Source organism: Dipodomys spectabilis, unplaced genomic scaffold (genome assembly GCF_019054845.1).
Source record: "Dipodomys spectabilis isolate Male_0828 unplaced genomic scaffold, ASM1905484v1 ptg000024l, whole genome shotgun sequence".
NCBI classification, from domain to species: Eukaryota; Metazoa; Chordata; class Mammalia; order Rodentia; family Heteromyidae; genus Dipodomys; species Dipodomys spectabilis.
This window is the reverse complement of record NW_024870701.1, coordinates 32,909,536-32,925,545: the sequence shown is the minus strand read 5'-3', so window position 1 is coordinate 32,925,545 and position 16,010 is coordinate 32,909,536. Positions and strand designations below refer to the sequence as shown.

The 16,010-nt window shown below is 45.6% G+C and overlaps 1 protein-coding gene across 3 annotated transcripts in view; it reads right to left on the bottom strand.

The window, feature by feature from the left end:
• The window catches only part of Nedd4l (NEDD4 like E3 ubiquitin protein ligase), a 306,373-nt gene that overhangs the window by 63,673 nt on the left and 226,690 nt on the right, over positions 1–16,010 (bottom strand). For all 3 annotated transcript variants that reach the window (XM_042675088.1, XM_042675089.1, XM_042675090.1), the window contains 3 exons: positions 11,558–11,608; positions 2,941–3,002; positions 1,752–1,854 (listed from right to left, as the gene is read on the bottom strand). In XM_042675088.1, the coding sequence (XP_042531022.1) occupies positions 1,752–1,854; positions 2,941–3,002; positions 11,558–11,608 (216 nt within the window). The remainder of the gene's footprint in view (positions 1–1,751; positions 1,855–2,940; positions 3,003–11,557; positions 11,609–16,010) is intronic.

Below are 16,010 nucleotides of genomic sequence, written 5' to 3'. Positions count from 1 at the left end.
ATTGTATTCTGGGTCTTGCAAGGGCCTCCTGTGTCCTAATTTGATATACTACCCTCAAAAACTTAAAAGAAATCCATTTAAAGTCTCAAAAACCTTACCGGGCTTCGGTGGCTCATGCCCATAATCCTAGCTACTCAGGAGGCTGAGATCTGAGGATTGCAGTTCAAAGCTAACCTAGGCAGGAAAGTCCATGAGACTTACCCCAAATTAACCACCAGAAAACGGGAAGTAGAGCTGTGGCTCCAAGTGGCAGAGTGCTAGCCTTGAGCAGAAAAGCTCAGGAACAGCACCTAGGCCACGATCGACAAAAATAAATAATTTGTTTTGGACCAATAGGCAAATTAATCATGCCACTCTCTGAGATATCTGTACTGAAGTGGGGGCTACATGGAGTGAGTTATGGAATCAGTTCCTTAAGTCTCCCTGTACTCTTTTCACATTTCAGTTGGTTATTCTGACGTGAAGGTCTCCAGGGCTGAGCAAAGGTAATGACATGGGCCTGTCACAGCTGTCACCACTGGCATTCTCCTAACCCCATGAGCTAAAGCGGTACCATATGCACATGCATTGTAACAAAGCTCGGTGTGGGCGACCAGGGGGGCACATCTCTGCTCATCCCCAGGGGAAGAGGTGGCAAAGCCTCCACTGTGCATTTGCTATTAGTCTAGGAGCCAGAAGTAGCTTGGAAGCTGTTGCACAAACAGGCCTCATGGTACCACGATCAGAGGTGCACTTTTACAGCGCATACTTTACGCATTAAGTATTGCTTTCCTAACATCCCCTAGCAAAGCCACTGGAAAATCATGTAATTCACTGGTTACTGCAGTTGGAAGGCAAGAAGAGTGTAAAAAATTCCTTGGATTTGACATGAAAATCTGTTGCTGGGATTACCAAATCTTACCTCCCCTGGGGCCTACCACCCACTTGAGCCCATGGTGAAAGAGTGCCTAGACATGTGGCCTTGGTCAGAGGAGGTTGGTCAGACTGCCCACAATATATCACTCACGTGTCACGTATACGCAACAGCTGCAAACAGATGTGAAAACAGCCACAGAGAGGCCGTGTTCCATGTGGGTTTGCAGAATAACGTGAGAAAAACGCCTAATGGACAATGTCTAAAAACCATGTCTAATGAGACGGCATTGTCTGAGAAGGTCCACCGGGACCTAGGGTACAGGTATATGACCAGAAAATGAAGTGGTCATGATGCCAGCAGGACAAAAAGAAAAATTTCTCTGGATAGCTAATTATTCCCAAACAGCAATTTCTAGAGGAGACCTCTCCTAATACAAGCAATCGCCTACCTACGTGCCATATTTGTAGACTATATGCATCAGGAATGGAGAGAGATCTGCTAAAGCACTCTGTCCACTCCAAAGCAATTTCAAGTGCTATAAGCAACTTAAGAGAGTTCAAAGTCCAAGACAGTAACAGCCTAACTTGTTGGAATGTTGTAGATTGTATGTGTATGTGTATGTGGGGGAGGAGGGTTGTAGATAGAAACCGGATTGTCTGTTCACAAATGATCATGCTGTACCATCTAAAGGACAAACTCTCCAATTGTTAGTGCTGTGACACAAAATGCGTTTGTTACAACAACAAATGCACTGGTGGACTATTGAAGACACATTCAGGGGCATATGGAAGTGTTTTCACGTATCGCTTTATCACTGCCTTCAGTGGCAGTCTCCAGTGGAACATGAGTGGGCCTCGGCCAGGGCAGGCCCGGGCCTGCAGCTGTTCCCCCATACCTCCATGTCGTCCCTTTGCTCACTGCTTTCCTCATCTTGACCTCCATTTTTCGGCATGTAGGCCATTTTCAACCGCAGAAATCCCTTCACTCGAGATTTATGACTGCATGAAGGAAGGAAACTGGTTATAAAAGGTCTGACTTGTTTACATCCTTCCCAGTTATGATGACTATTGAAATTGTCTTCAGAAACCCTAGTATTTGCCAGAAACTGGTGGCTCAAGCCTGCAATCCTAGCTATTCAGGAGGCTGAGGGGAAGATTGCAGGTTTGAAGCCAGACTGGGCAGACCAATCTGTGTGACTCTTACCTCCAATTAACCTTCAAAAAACCAGAAGGGCAAGTATGGCACTTTAGAGTACCAGCCTTGAGTGAAAAAACGAAGCAAGAACAAGGTCCTGAGTTCAAGCCCCAGTACTGGCATAAAAGAAAAGGGAAAGGAAGGGAAGGGAACGAGAGGGGAGAGGAGGGGAAGGGGAAGAGAAGGGAAGGGGAGGGGAGGGAAGGGGAGGGGAGGGAGGGAGATAAGGGAAGGGAAGGGGATGGGAGGGGAAGGGAGGGGAAGGGAGGGGAGGGGAGGGGAGGGAAGGGAAGGGAAGGGAAGGGAAGGGAAGGGAAGGGAAGGGAAGGGAAGGGAAGGGAAGGGAAGAGAAGGGGAGGGGAGGGGAGGGAAGGGGATAGGAGGGGAAGGGAGGGGAGGGGAGGGGAGGGGAGGGAAGGGAAGAGGAGGGAGGGGAGGAGAGGGAAGAGGAGGGAGGGGGAAGGGAGGGGATGGAAGGGAAGGGGAGGGAAGGGGAGGGAGGGAGGGGAGGGAAGGGAAGGGAAGGAGAGGGGAGAGGAGGGGAAGGGGAAGAGAAGGGAAGGGGAGGGGAGGGAAGGGGAGGAGAGGAGAGGGGAGGGGAGGGAAGAGGAGGGAGGGGAGGGGAGGGGAGGGAAGAGGAGGGAGGGGGAAGGGAGGGGATGGAAGGGAAGGGGAGGGAAGGGGAAGGAGGGAGGGGAGGGGAGGGAAGGGAAAGGAAGGGAAGGGAAGGGAAGGGGAGGGGAGGGGAGGGGAGGGGAGGGGAGGGAAGGGGAGGGAAGGGAAGGGAAGGGGAGGGGAGGGGAGGGAAGGGGAGGGAAGGGAAGGGAAGATCTTAGTATCTGAAGCACCAAAGACTGGCAACCCCCTATATGTACCCACTTAAACTTTACCTTCTTGGTCGAAGCAGAAAGTCCTTAAATGTATAGGGTCGCTCCATGGTGGGGTCTTCTGTCTATGGGAAGAAAAATGAAATTAGACAAAAAAGCAATAATCCTGAAAATTTCATATTTTGGACACACCAAAAAGGGTTATAGAGGAGATGTTTTGCTATTTTAGAACATAGTCCTTGTGCACAAAAAGCCAACTCTTCAATTGGTACTAGATGATTAAACAGGCCACAGACTCCATCCATCCTTAAGATCCACTAGATGTCGCTATCCACACCAGATTCTGGGAGTCCAACTCCAGCCAGAGACAAATGACAAAATTACAGCCATTGGCTGCCAAGTGTAATTTTAACTGCAGGCTACAGTCTCGACCTCCAGGAGCTTATTAGCTTTGGACCACTATGAGCATTAATGTCTTTAATCCTTGTGACTCCAGAAACAAAGATTACCACAAAAACGCAAGATCTAATCTTTGACAACAGCTAATTTCTCACATTAAAATACCAAATCACAAGTCTGAAAGAAATGATGGGTTCTCTCCAGCACAAAGTCCAGGTGGCACCTATCAGCTTTTGCTGGACTTTTACTTTAGTGCCAGTCTTGGGGCTCAAACTCAGGGCCTGGGCACTGTCCCTAAGCTTATATGCTCAAGCCTAGAGCTCTGCCACTCGAGCCACAGCTCCACTTCCAGCTTTTTGGTAGCTAATTGGAGTTAAGAGTCTCACAGATTTCCCTGTCCAGGCTGGCTCCAAACTGTGATCCTCAGATCTCAGCCTCTGAGTAGCTAGTAGATTACAGGTATGGGCAACTGGCACTCGGCTCTGCTGGATGTCTTTCAGGAAGCTGTGATTGTATCTGAGATGTCTGTTCATTTCAAATGAAACTGGTACTTTTTTTAATGGCACAAAGCTGGTTGCTTCAACAAAGCAGGAAATTGGAAAAACAAATGCTATTTAAAAACTATTGCATGTAGTAAAATCTCAACTAGACTCTTTAATTAAATGCAATTTAAAACATTTACTTTTGTAATAATAGGGACAAACAAAGTATAATCACGTCTTATATCAGAGGTAGAGGTGTGTGTATGTACATTTGCATTGCAAGTATCTGTTTATGTTATTCCTTGCTTCAACTCCCAATGACTTCCTACTCTCTTATAATAAGATAAAACTTCCTTCTATGATCCATCTGGTAGATGAGTGCTTTTTAATTACCTTTAACTTCATTGTGAACCACTCTGTTTGACAAACTCCTATTCCAACCATTTTAGCCTCACCTGCTGTGTGTACAAATCATGTCTAATGCTGCCACAGCGCCATGTACTGGCAGGTCTCTCTACTGGACAGACAGCTGACTGAAGATAGTATGTCTATTTCCATGTAACCATCTTGCTCTTGGAGTTCCCACCCAGCCCCTTACCCTTACCACAGCTGATCTCATCATCAAATCATCTCTCCTTCACACACACATGTTCAATTGTTCATGTATTAGTTCATCATCATCTTTCTGGGATGAAAAGAAAGGCTGTGGATTTGTTCACCACTGCTTCACTGGTGTCAAGAACATTGCTGGCCAAGCAGTTGATACATTCATCTGATCTACAGAAAGTCCTGAGACCCTGGCGATCTACTATCATTGACAAGAGTCAAAGACACTTTGGGAATAAGAAAGGGTTCTAAAATAAACATGATTTATAATGGAAATTTTACTAATCAAGAATATTGCTGTTAGTATTCCTTTCCCCCACTTATTCAGCCAACAAATCATTTTGGAGCAATAACGTGTGAGAGATTTGTGGGTGGCACACAGTACCTGTCCGTAGGGGTACAACTATTTGGAAAGGGACGGGGCCAGCTCAGCCCTATTCTCTAGAATTTCAGGCACAGCAAATCGGGCACTGCAGAAGGCTGTACCCTGTCAGACTTGGGATAAATGGTTCAATGTGAGATTACTAGAGAGATCTTGATAGGTGGAGGAGAGGTGGGAGGAATGAGAATGGAAGCTTGGGGTCAGGGTACCCAGAGACTCCAGAACAATCCATGGGTGTTAGTGAGAATTCTAGGAGCTGCAGGGCACCTGGGAGTAAGGAGAAGAGCACGGAGCTCGGAGGGCTCTGGAAGGCCATCTGTCCACACATTACTCAGACTTAACCCACCACCAGATTTAACCAACCATCAAGAGGCAAACCCCACATCTGTGCTCTGGCTTTGTTACTTAAAGAGTTGACCCTCAAGGCAAGGTCCTTACCCCTCTGGGCTCCCATATCCTCATCTTACAAGGGTGTAGTAAGGGTTAAACCAATCAACTGAGGTGGTTTCCATTACATTCCTCCTTGAAAGGGTGTGCCTGACACACTTTACCAAACTTGGCTGTTACCATCTTCAGCCAATTCTGTATTCTCATGCCACTTGTCCATTACCAACTCAATGCCAAGCAAGAAAAAGTAGAGTGGTAAAAATGAAATTTCCCCTTCACGGGCATCCTCTAGCCTGGACAAGAAGTAACTTGTCAACAACTATGAGGCTCTTCTTGGCATTTACCCAGCTTCCAATCTGACCACGTTCCCCAGAGCGGAGCCACATGGAGACTCCCAGCACGGCACTGAGGGTGCGGTGGGAAGTCATTTGCCACAGATGAAGGCAAGTTCCAAAGACAATCTGCCGGCTAGCTAGTGCTGTCGCTTTAAGAAGAGTGCTTGTCTAATCAGAAGTGCAATCTCAACATGGAGTAAGGGAAAGATCTTTCTGGCTAAGTGGAGGGAGAAAGTCTCCCTAGGTCCCCAGATCCAAAACCTGGCTTCAGCCACCGGAAGCCACAGGCTACTCCTATCCCATTCACCCCTGGCAGTGCCAGAGGCACATCAATGCAAGGGCAGAGGGCCAGCCTTGCTGATAACTGGCTGACTGCTGGGCCCAGGTATCCTTACCCGAAGAACACTCTCAGGAATGAGTAATGCCTCTCGAGTCCCTCCGACCGCCATGATGGCGAATCCTACAGATGTGTTGGAATATGTTCCCGCCAACAGCCACAAACACAAGAGGAGTAGAAGAATGCTTAAGTCTAGGGGGAGCATCACACAACTTGGACACCCTGGAAATGGGCCAATCTAGAAAAACTCAAATTCAAACACCCCACGGTTAACCTAAGCAGACTGCACATTCGTGTTTTGAAACAGCTTCTCCACACCCAGCGTGTTGCCTAGAGATGCGGAGATTCTGTGCTGGGGAGGAGGGAGAATGGGTGGGTGGGTGGGGGGCTCTACAGACAGAGAGACAGAAGGAAAAGGTCAGAGGCATAACTGCTAGAAGTTCAATCTGTTGTCATTTCAAGTTGTGGGTTTACTTTTATCCACAATTAGTAGGTTCATGTCATCAAATACTGTATGAACTTTTAAGGCGGTGATACACTGAGCTCATGTGAACATGAAAGTTGCCTGGGCTCCGATAACAGCATCTCCTAGGTAATGCACATACCACCATGGCTTGTGCAGCCTCTGCTTGGGAATAGAGAGCTCCTCAGCTCCACAGAGCTGGATAAAAGCTTGCTGCCAACTAGACCAGTACTCCCATTTTGCAGGCAAGTAGGGGCCAGGAAAGGAATACTAACTTGGTTAATGTTACCAGGTAAGCTAGCCATCTCCCAGATGGAAGTCAGCAATGCCTGACAGGTAAGATTCTCAACTACTAAAGCCTAGTATGGATTTGTGTTTCCTAATTCTCTGGACTAAATAAAGTGTCATCTTACAATTCCTATTTCCTCTCCTCTGGTATCTTTTTCCTCAGTTCTCAAGAGGAATTAAAATGCAAAAGAAATAGTCAAGATGAGCCATATGATCTGGATTAGAAGTAAACAGAGGTCCTACCATTTGAGACAACTTGAACCTACTTCCTATCTGTTTGTCCCTACAAATAAAACTGGGAAGAGAGACACTGGTGGCCAAGAATACAAGTGAATCATAATTCAAAAATTTTCTTTCATCTGGAAGCATTTGATAAAAGTAGGAAGCTCTGAATCTATGATCAAAGGGGGAAAAGGATCCGGTTTTCTCTCCCACTATGGCTCCTTCCCTTTCCTGCTCAAGGGGTAACAAGAAAGCTGTCTGGTGCTTCCTCCAGCCACCTCAGCTGGAAACACAGGACAGCAGTGACTTTGACCATGCATAGCGCTCGCTGCACAACCTTCCTGTCAGCCTGTCTCTGGCTTTCCAGATGCCTCCTCTTTGTCTCTCTGACAGAGAGCCACTGGCCTTGGAGGGGCTGTGAAGGTGGCTTAGTGGTAGGATACTTGCCTAGCATGCATGAAGCCCTGGGTTCCATTCCTCAGTACCACATAAATAGAAAAAGCCAGAAGTGGTGCTGGGGCTCAAGTGACAGAGTGTTAGCCTTGAGCAAAAGAAGCTCAGGGACAGTGCCTAGACCCTGAGTTCAAGCCCCAAGACTGGTACCCCAAAACAAAAAACAAAAGACCCGCAGGACCCAGCACAGCAGGTGCTGGTGCAGGTGCCCAGGTGTTGACAAGGAGCTGTGGGGAACATGTAGGCACTCCATGATGTTGAAGTGCTTGTACTCAATTGCCCACAGGGGACAAAAGCGGAGACTGACCTTCTAGTCTGCCTAGGAAGTTTCTTTGGGTTAGGGAACTTATGGGGGTGGGGAACAGCTTGAGAAAGACAAGCCTAAGATGGTGAGAGTGAGGTTTACATTGCAAACACCAATATCCAATAGTAACCATAGCAACTGGCCTCTAGAATTTCAACAAGGAAGAGTTCTTCAACCAACAATAGTCATGAGGTCTGCAGTATTTGTTTTACAAACTTACAGACATAAAATAGAGCATTTAAATGATTTAAAAAGAATTTCATAACAATCATGAGCTAAACTCACGTCTGCTGTTGACTTTTGCCCATCAAGTTCATGATATCGAGAAGAGTTTCATTCCCTAAGGGTGGCATCCCAGAGACAAGAAAGAAGCAAGGCAGAGATAGTGATTTTTTCCCCTTTTGTGCCAGTAATGGGGCTTAAACTCAGGGCCAACGGCACTGTCTTAGCTTTTTCACTCAAGCCCAGCAGCATTGTACCCCCTGAGCCACACCCTGCCTGCAGTTCTCAGATCTTAGCTGCCTGAGTAGCTAGGATTATAGGTGGGAGCCACTGTACCTGGTTGGTTTGTATTATCTTGAACAACCAAGTAATGTCTCATTCCCAGTCTAATGCTTTTAAAGCAAATATATGAATATGTAGGTAAAAAATGGAGGAACAGTCAACTATTTTATTAAGAAGCAGTTTTTAATATAAGAAAACTTATCTTCACCTTTATTCTAGGATTCAAATTTCAGAGTCTAATCTTATGCAAGTTAAATATTCTTAGTTCATTACATATGCAGAATTAGAAACAGTTCAAGGTGGAGAACAAAAGCATTAAGATTTACCATGAAACTCTGGAGGGCCTGAAAATCTTCCCACTCATTATTCCTTCAGTAGTTAGAGGTATGGTTCGGGGCAAAGGAAATTGAGACTCACTTATTTCATAAGGCTAGAATGCTGACTCTCTCTCTTTTTTTGCTAGTACTGCAGCTTGAACTCAGGGCCTGGATGCTGTTTCTGAGCTAACAATCTACCTACTTAAGCCATGGTTCCACTTTTGGCTTTTTGGTGGTTAACTAGAGATAAGATTTTCCTACCTGGAATGGCTTTGAACTGTGATCCTCAGATTGAATCTCAGCCTGCTGAGTAACTAGGATTACAGACATGAGCCACTGATGCCCACCTTGTTGTCTTCATTTTCACATGTGCTACTTGCCACATGTGGCTTTCTTAGGGTTTAATCTTAGTTAAATTGGAGTAGAACTGTGATCTCAGCTCTTCCACTACTCCAACTATATGTCAATGCTCTATGGCTATAGGTAGCTTCAGTATTGGTGGCACCCAGCTATATGAGGGAGAGCTCACTTCATTGATCCATTCTCAAAGATTAGGATCCTGACTCTCCAGAAGTATCACCCAATCAGAATTTGTAACCCCTCCACTGACCTCTGCCTTTACAACTGGGGTACTTTCTCCATTGTTCTATTTCCTTTGATCCAAAGTAACAAACAACGGATTTCCAGACCACATATAATCTGCCATGAAAATGTGTAGCTGTGAAGGAAAGAATATCATCCATTGTGCACTCGACAAAACAGGTTCAAATGCTCCTAGCCACCTTACATACTCACTCTTATGCATTATCCCACAAAATGAACAACACTGCAAGCTTTACACAGTATTCTCATAAATAAATGGCTTGATATGCATATTGACAGACCCTCAAATCCTGGGCCCAAAGGCCAACATCAATTCAGATATGCTCCTTGGGTTCTACCACCACAGTTCCATCCTGGTTCAAAAAGTGAGTCAATTTGAAGTATGGGCTCATAGGGCTTTAACGTAGAGTTTTCTTTGGGCATTTACATTAGTGGAAGAATCTGTTATACCACTGGTTTTACTCATGTTGGGGTACTTTGTTCTCACCAGGTGCTTTTTAATCTATTTCTTTTAATTTTAATTTTTAAATTTTTGATCATGGGCTTGAGCTCAAGACCTGGGTGTTGTCACTGAGTTTTTTTTTTTTTTTTTTAACTCAAGGCTAGCGCTGTACCCTTTGGGCCACAGCTCTGCTTCTGGTTTTCTAGTGATTAACTAGAGATGAGAGTCTCACGGACACTTTTGTCCAGGCTGGCTTTGAACAATCCTCAGATCTCAGCTTCTTAAGTAGCTAGGATTATATGTGTGAGCAGCTGGTGCTTACTTTCTTTTAAAAAATTTATTAATAGGGCTTAATAAATTAAAAAATTTATTAAGGTGGCTCAGTGGTAGAGTGCTTGCCTTGCATGCCTGGGGCCCTGGGTTCGATTCCCCAGCACCACATAAGCAAAAAGAAAAAACCGGGAAGTGGTGCTGTGGCTCAAGTGGTAGAGCGCTAGCCTTGAGCTGAAGAGCTGAGAGACAGCACCCAGGCCCAGAGTTCAGGCCCCACGACTGGACCCCCCCCCCCCCAAATTTATTAGTGTATATCAATCATATAAAAAATTGCATTTCACTGTGTACCCTCCCGTATTATGTCTCAGATCCTACTCATGCCTCATAAACTGTTCTTCAATCAATGTTCTGAATAGACTCATTTCTATTCTAGCACTGAGCCTAGGCACCAGTTCCTTCTTTGCAAGTACACTCTTACCTCCATGCGAAATACAAAAACTATTCCCTCAATTGACTCAGTCTCTGAAGAACAAATCTTTTACTCTGTAGAAGTCAGGTTCGATCTTCCAAAACCATTCACTACTAAATCACACACAACAAGGCATTGGTGAAGGAAGGTTGCTGAAAATTTCACTCAGCCTCTCATGAGGCCGCGATGTGGTTTTTCCTTTGGGGAAACAGGTGGTTGGGGAGACCCACAGAAGAAGTAGCCAACCAATGAACACCATTTAAACACAGGATTGTATAGCTCAGATCAGAGCATGGTAAGAGACTGATCTGACGCAGGAATGTATAAAGTCTTTCTTCAAAATGATGGCTTATGGGACTAGCCTAAGTAGAAGTAACACCACATGGACACACAAAATACGCCTTCTCAGAGCACCTGAAAGTATCAGGTTTTTATACAGAGACAAACAAAAAAATTTCAACATTCTCACTTCTACTTTCAATCCTCTGGAAGGAAATTCACCTGAAGCCGTTTTTCCTTAAGAGCTTGCCTGAGAGAGTGAGAGCAAATTGCCCGAAGCCTCATTCCTTCGTAACCCATCTTCACAGCTTTCCTGGTAAAGACAGTCTTTCTTGGCATTTGATGAAGGAGAATAGCCACGGTTTCTACAGAGCAGGAGGCAGGCACTAGGTGCTTTAAGTCATTTTAGTTTATAGACTATTTATGCTATGTGCTCATCCAAAGCATTTAAAAACACAGCACCTTGTAAGGAAGAAGTATTTGACCATCCTCTCCTACTTATGGTACTTTGTGCTGCTTAGAGGAAAGTGGTCAGGCGGACCAGTAGAACAACCTGGAAAACTATGCCCTGCCTCCACGAAGGCCTCCAGGTCTTGTTCCCACAGCCTGCATGTGGGTCACACGCCTAACTGCAGTTATAGTTCACCACCTTGCTCATCTGGGCAGAGAAGGGCCTCAGAACCACACACCCTAAAGCTAGTGGGTGTTTCCTGGGGACAAGTGCACTCAGAATCAACCATGTCTTCCCTTCTGTCTCCATGTTGATGGGGGCAGTCCTAACTCCACCCACACCTAGGAAAGAGTGGCCTATCTAGGGAAACAGCAAGAGAACCTCTAGCATTGGGAAGCAGCATCAGGCCAAACCAACCAACGGACTTGGGAGCAAAGAATCAAGTACAAAAAAAAAGGAGTGGACAGAGGAGATGCCATTCTGCATGAGGAGAGGGGAGAGGAAATGGTGATGCTGATAGGAATGCTTACAGATTTCAGACCCAGGCAAGGTTTACAGCCAAGTTAGTCTCTCTGACGCCTTGAAAGGACTACTTTCTATGGAGTGACAACTGGAGCCACCATGAGAGAACAAACTCCACACACAGCAGCTAGAAACCATCAGAAAACATGTAACTGGCCTTACCGGAAGGTGACTGAGAGGCACGTCCACTTGGCCCAGGAAGTCGTCTCGCGTCTGTGAAGAAAAGGGCAAAGAGTTAATGCTTCCATCCACTCACTCAGCACGTCTTAACAATGATTTTCTTGCAGAGAGATAGTGGTCCAGGAACGGACGCTGGAGGCAGCAGGGAGGGTGGAAGGCACAGGGCCAAGACGAGACTCAGAGAACTGTCATCAGAACTGGATGCTGGTATGTTCCTGCATCTGGTCTTTAACCATCTGACACCGGTTAATGCCTCCTTCTAAACAGAAAGTGAGGACTCATTTCCTAGGATTGGGAGTCTGATCAGGAGGGGAAATGTGAGGCCAGTTGAGGCTTTGGGGGAAGAACTGGGCCCAATGTAAAATGGAGACAATACAGAAATGTTGGGAACCTGCTAATGAATATAGCACGCTATAAAGTTGGCTTTGAGAGTCTCAGGCCGTGTATGTGGATCAGTTATTACCAGATCTGATTGACGCCAGCTCATTTTTAAAAAGTCATTTCAATCCAGTAAGCGCATTGCTGGCTAATCCACATTTGGGGATTAGGTCTCTAATTCTGGACACACATGTCCCTTCATGTCACTATCTACCACGCAGTGTGCTTCTTCCTGACTTAAAGGGGACCCGGGCTGAGTCCCAGGAGACATTCCCAGGTCTCCACTGAAGTAAGAACTCAGGTTCGGGAGCCCGTGGCCTGGACCACAGGGAGCCACACCATGCCTTGCCTGACCTGAGGCACAGATCAGAAGATAACATTGACAGCCACTGCACCACACAGGATACAGAGAAGTTGAACGCCTTTTTTACAATCATTCTCTTCAATGGTTGTTCAAAGGGGTTCCAGTTCAACATGTCAGCTTACGAGTACAATGCATCTTGATCAGCATCACCCCTTTCACCATCCTCTCCCATCACCCCAAACCCTACTCATCCCCTCAATTTTCCTAGTTCCATTTTCACATATGTACATGGAATATTATGACGGCACTGAAGCTGGAACATTCTTTTTTTTTTTGTCGGTCGTGGGGCTTGAACTCTGGGCCTGGGCGCTGTCCCTCAGCTCTTCAGCTCAAGGCGAGTGCTCTACCACTTGAGCTACAGCACCACTTCCGGTTTTCTGGTGGTTTATTGGAGATAGGAGTCTCACGGTCTTTCCTGCCTGGGCTGGCTTTGAACCGCGATCCTCAGATCTCAGCCTCCTGAGTAGCTAGGATTACAGGCGTAAGCCACCAGCGCCCGGCTTTGGAACATTCTTTATGCATAACCCAATTCACCCCACAGTGAGGAAAAACCAAAGGGAGCATCCAGATCACCACATTCTAAACTCTGGGCTCTGACGGTCGCTTTGCTGCTTTACTAAGAAATAGTCTCATTTACAGAAACAATTTTCCAAACGCACTTAAAAAAAATCCTTTCTCTTCCATTTAGAAAACCAGCAGGTAAAGACGAACAATATTTATAGAAATGTCTTACTGCAGGTTTAGGAATTTCTTTTTGGTTAAAAATATGTATTTTTTTTTGGTTAATTGGAAAACCACCTGTCTCCTCTAAAGGATGCATAAAGGATAACAAGAGATCAAAATCAGCATTGGTTGGGTGCTGCATGGAAGAATGAGACTAGTCAATATTTTTTTTTTCATGCATTTAAAAAATTGTGATTATAAAATTGATATACAGAGAGCTTGTAGTTATATAAGTCAGATAAAGAGTGTTATTTCTTTTCTTTTCTTGGTCAATCCTGGGGCTTGAACTCAGAGCCTAGGCACTGTCCCCGAGCTTTTCTGCTCAAGGCTAGTGCTCTATTACATTGAGCACACTTCCAGTTTTCTGGTGGCTAATTGGATATAATAGTCTCATGGGCTTTTCTTCCTGGGCTGGCTTTGACCATGATCCTCAGATCTTAGCCTTCTGAGTAGCTAGAATTATAGGCATGAGTAAGTGGCGCCTGGCCAACAGTATGTTTCTTTTGGAACAATGTCACCCCTTCCCTCCCTCTCTCCCCATTTTTTTTCTCCCATCTCTTTCTACAAGTTGCATACTTAATTTTCAACATAGTATCTAGTCAGTTCCATGGCTGCATTAGTTCACCCTTTGTTTCTCCATTTCTGTGCCCCTCCTTATTCTCCCAAAGACAGATCAACGAACAAATAAGACAAAAGCAAAAGAAAACAAAAACAGCAAGCAAGAAAAAAAAAACCCTCCTATTTCCATTTCCTGGAGTTTATTTGGATATTATTTTATATGATCATATACCTATAGGTATTGTGTCTTTGTGTTCCTCTCCTAAGAATATCCTCTTTTGAGACAAGCTAATCTTTCTGATGAGGTTTTCAGTTCTAGTATTTCTCCACTCTATCTTCCACAGCCCAACCTGGGGACACCTTGTCCTGCATAAGGCTGCAGGGAGATGCCAACAAACTGTGTGTGTTTTACCAAGGGTAGCAGTCAGCCAGAAGGCCTGGAAACTAACCAAAATTTTGCTTCCCAGCTCGTAGGCCTATTCTCCCTTCTACTCTCCCCCCATCCCCCCCTGTGACTCACACCTCACCCTCACACACAGAGCTGGGGAACAGGCTTGCTCATTCTGCATCTGGCTGATTTTGTCATAATTTTAAAGCTGGTATAAATGTCAGCTAACTGTACTATCAACAAAGAAATGGAAAGTTACTTAACACTGGTCATAAATTGTGGGTCTGCCTAATGTGGGCAGCATGGTGTGGCTACTTGTCCCATGATCATGATCATCATTATTATCACCACCACCACCACTACCACCACCACCACCACCACCACCACCACCACCACCACCACCACCACCACCACCACCTCCTCCTCCTCTTCTTCTTCCTCCCACTGCAGGCAGACAGGAAGGAGGACAGAGGATGTGATCTCCAGAAGACAACGATACTCAAATTGCTCTTTCCTAACCTGGTATTGAAAGGCTATGCATGAATCATAAACTTAGTTGCATTTTAGTAAAAATTCACAGGACAGCTATACACCCCAGTTTTTCTGCTAGGGGCTCATCAGAGTTCTAAACTGAACAAATGAGTCCAACTTTATCCAGATACCACAAGTCAGGAGCCCAGCCCTGAACTCTGTAGCACAAAACTCTTCCACAGTGCCTACCCCCCACAGGCTCTGTGTCCAGGCTGCAGCCTTAGGAGGCAGACCTCACTCACTGAGCCTTCTCAGTTCAGATGAGCAACCTGAGTGGCTTCCTACTAGGCGTGGCCTGCCAAGGCTCCTGCTTGAGCAGGCTGGCTTCCAAGCTGGCTCTTCATCCTTGCACTGCTGCATTGCACTGAATGGCAGAAAAGCAAGGGCATGACTCTCAGTATGGGGGTCCAGAAGCGAGTCTCATGAGAACAAAGACTAGGTGGTCTTTAGGGGGTTCTGTTAAAGTACTCACTAGGCATTCACTTGCATGCTGCCTCTTACCCTGCCTGCTCTTACCTCAAATGAAAACAGGGAACTGCTCCCAGGTTAACAGATTGGGTTCCTTCACTGCATTTTCACAAGGTAAATGTTCTCTGGGCATGCTCCTATCAGAATTCATTTCATATGCACCAGATCACGAAACCAAATCAAACTCAGTATTTTTATTAAAAAAAACAAGCAAGCAAGCAAGCAAGCAAACAAACAAACACCCATGGTGGGCACCAGTGGCTCATGCTATAATCCTAGCTACTCAGGAGGCTGAGATCTGAGGATTGTGGTGCAAAGCCAGCCCAGGCAGGAAAGTCCATGCGACTTTTATTTCCATTGAACCAGCAAATAAAGCCAAAATTAGAGCTGTGGTTCAAGTAGTAGAGCACCAGCCTTGAGCAAAAAAGTAAAGGAAGTCTTAGTACCAGCACAATGTGTGTGTGTGTGTGTGTGTGTGTGTGTGTGTGTGTATGTGTGTAAAGTGGCTTTGATACTGTCAGCTTCTCTGCTGTTTAAAGAGGGAAAGACCCACCACTCACCAAAAGAGAGTAAGCTGTGTCCTGGAGACATAACAACAAACTAAAACAATCTCTAGGTCCACAAAATCTCAGGGCTCACTCACAGGTAAAGCCATGATGAGCAGGGTGGATGATCTATACCTTGCTGGCTGTATCTGCCATTGGGAATACCATCTTTTTTATTTTATTTTTTTGTTGGTACTAGTACTAGAGATTTTGTTTGTTTGCTTGTTTGCTTTTGTTGTTGTTGTTTGGCCAGTCCTGGGGCTTACCTCAGCCTGGTCACTGTCACTGAGCTGCTTTTGCTCAAGGCTAGTGCTCTACCACTTGAGCCACATTGCCACTTCTGGTTTTTCTGTGTATGTGGTACTGAAGAATCGAACCCAGGGCTTAATGCATGCTAGGCAAGCTCTCTACCACTGAGCCACTTTGCCACCCCTACCATCTTTTTTTAAAGGGACAATTTTCTTGAAACATAGGAAGCAC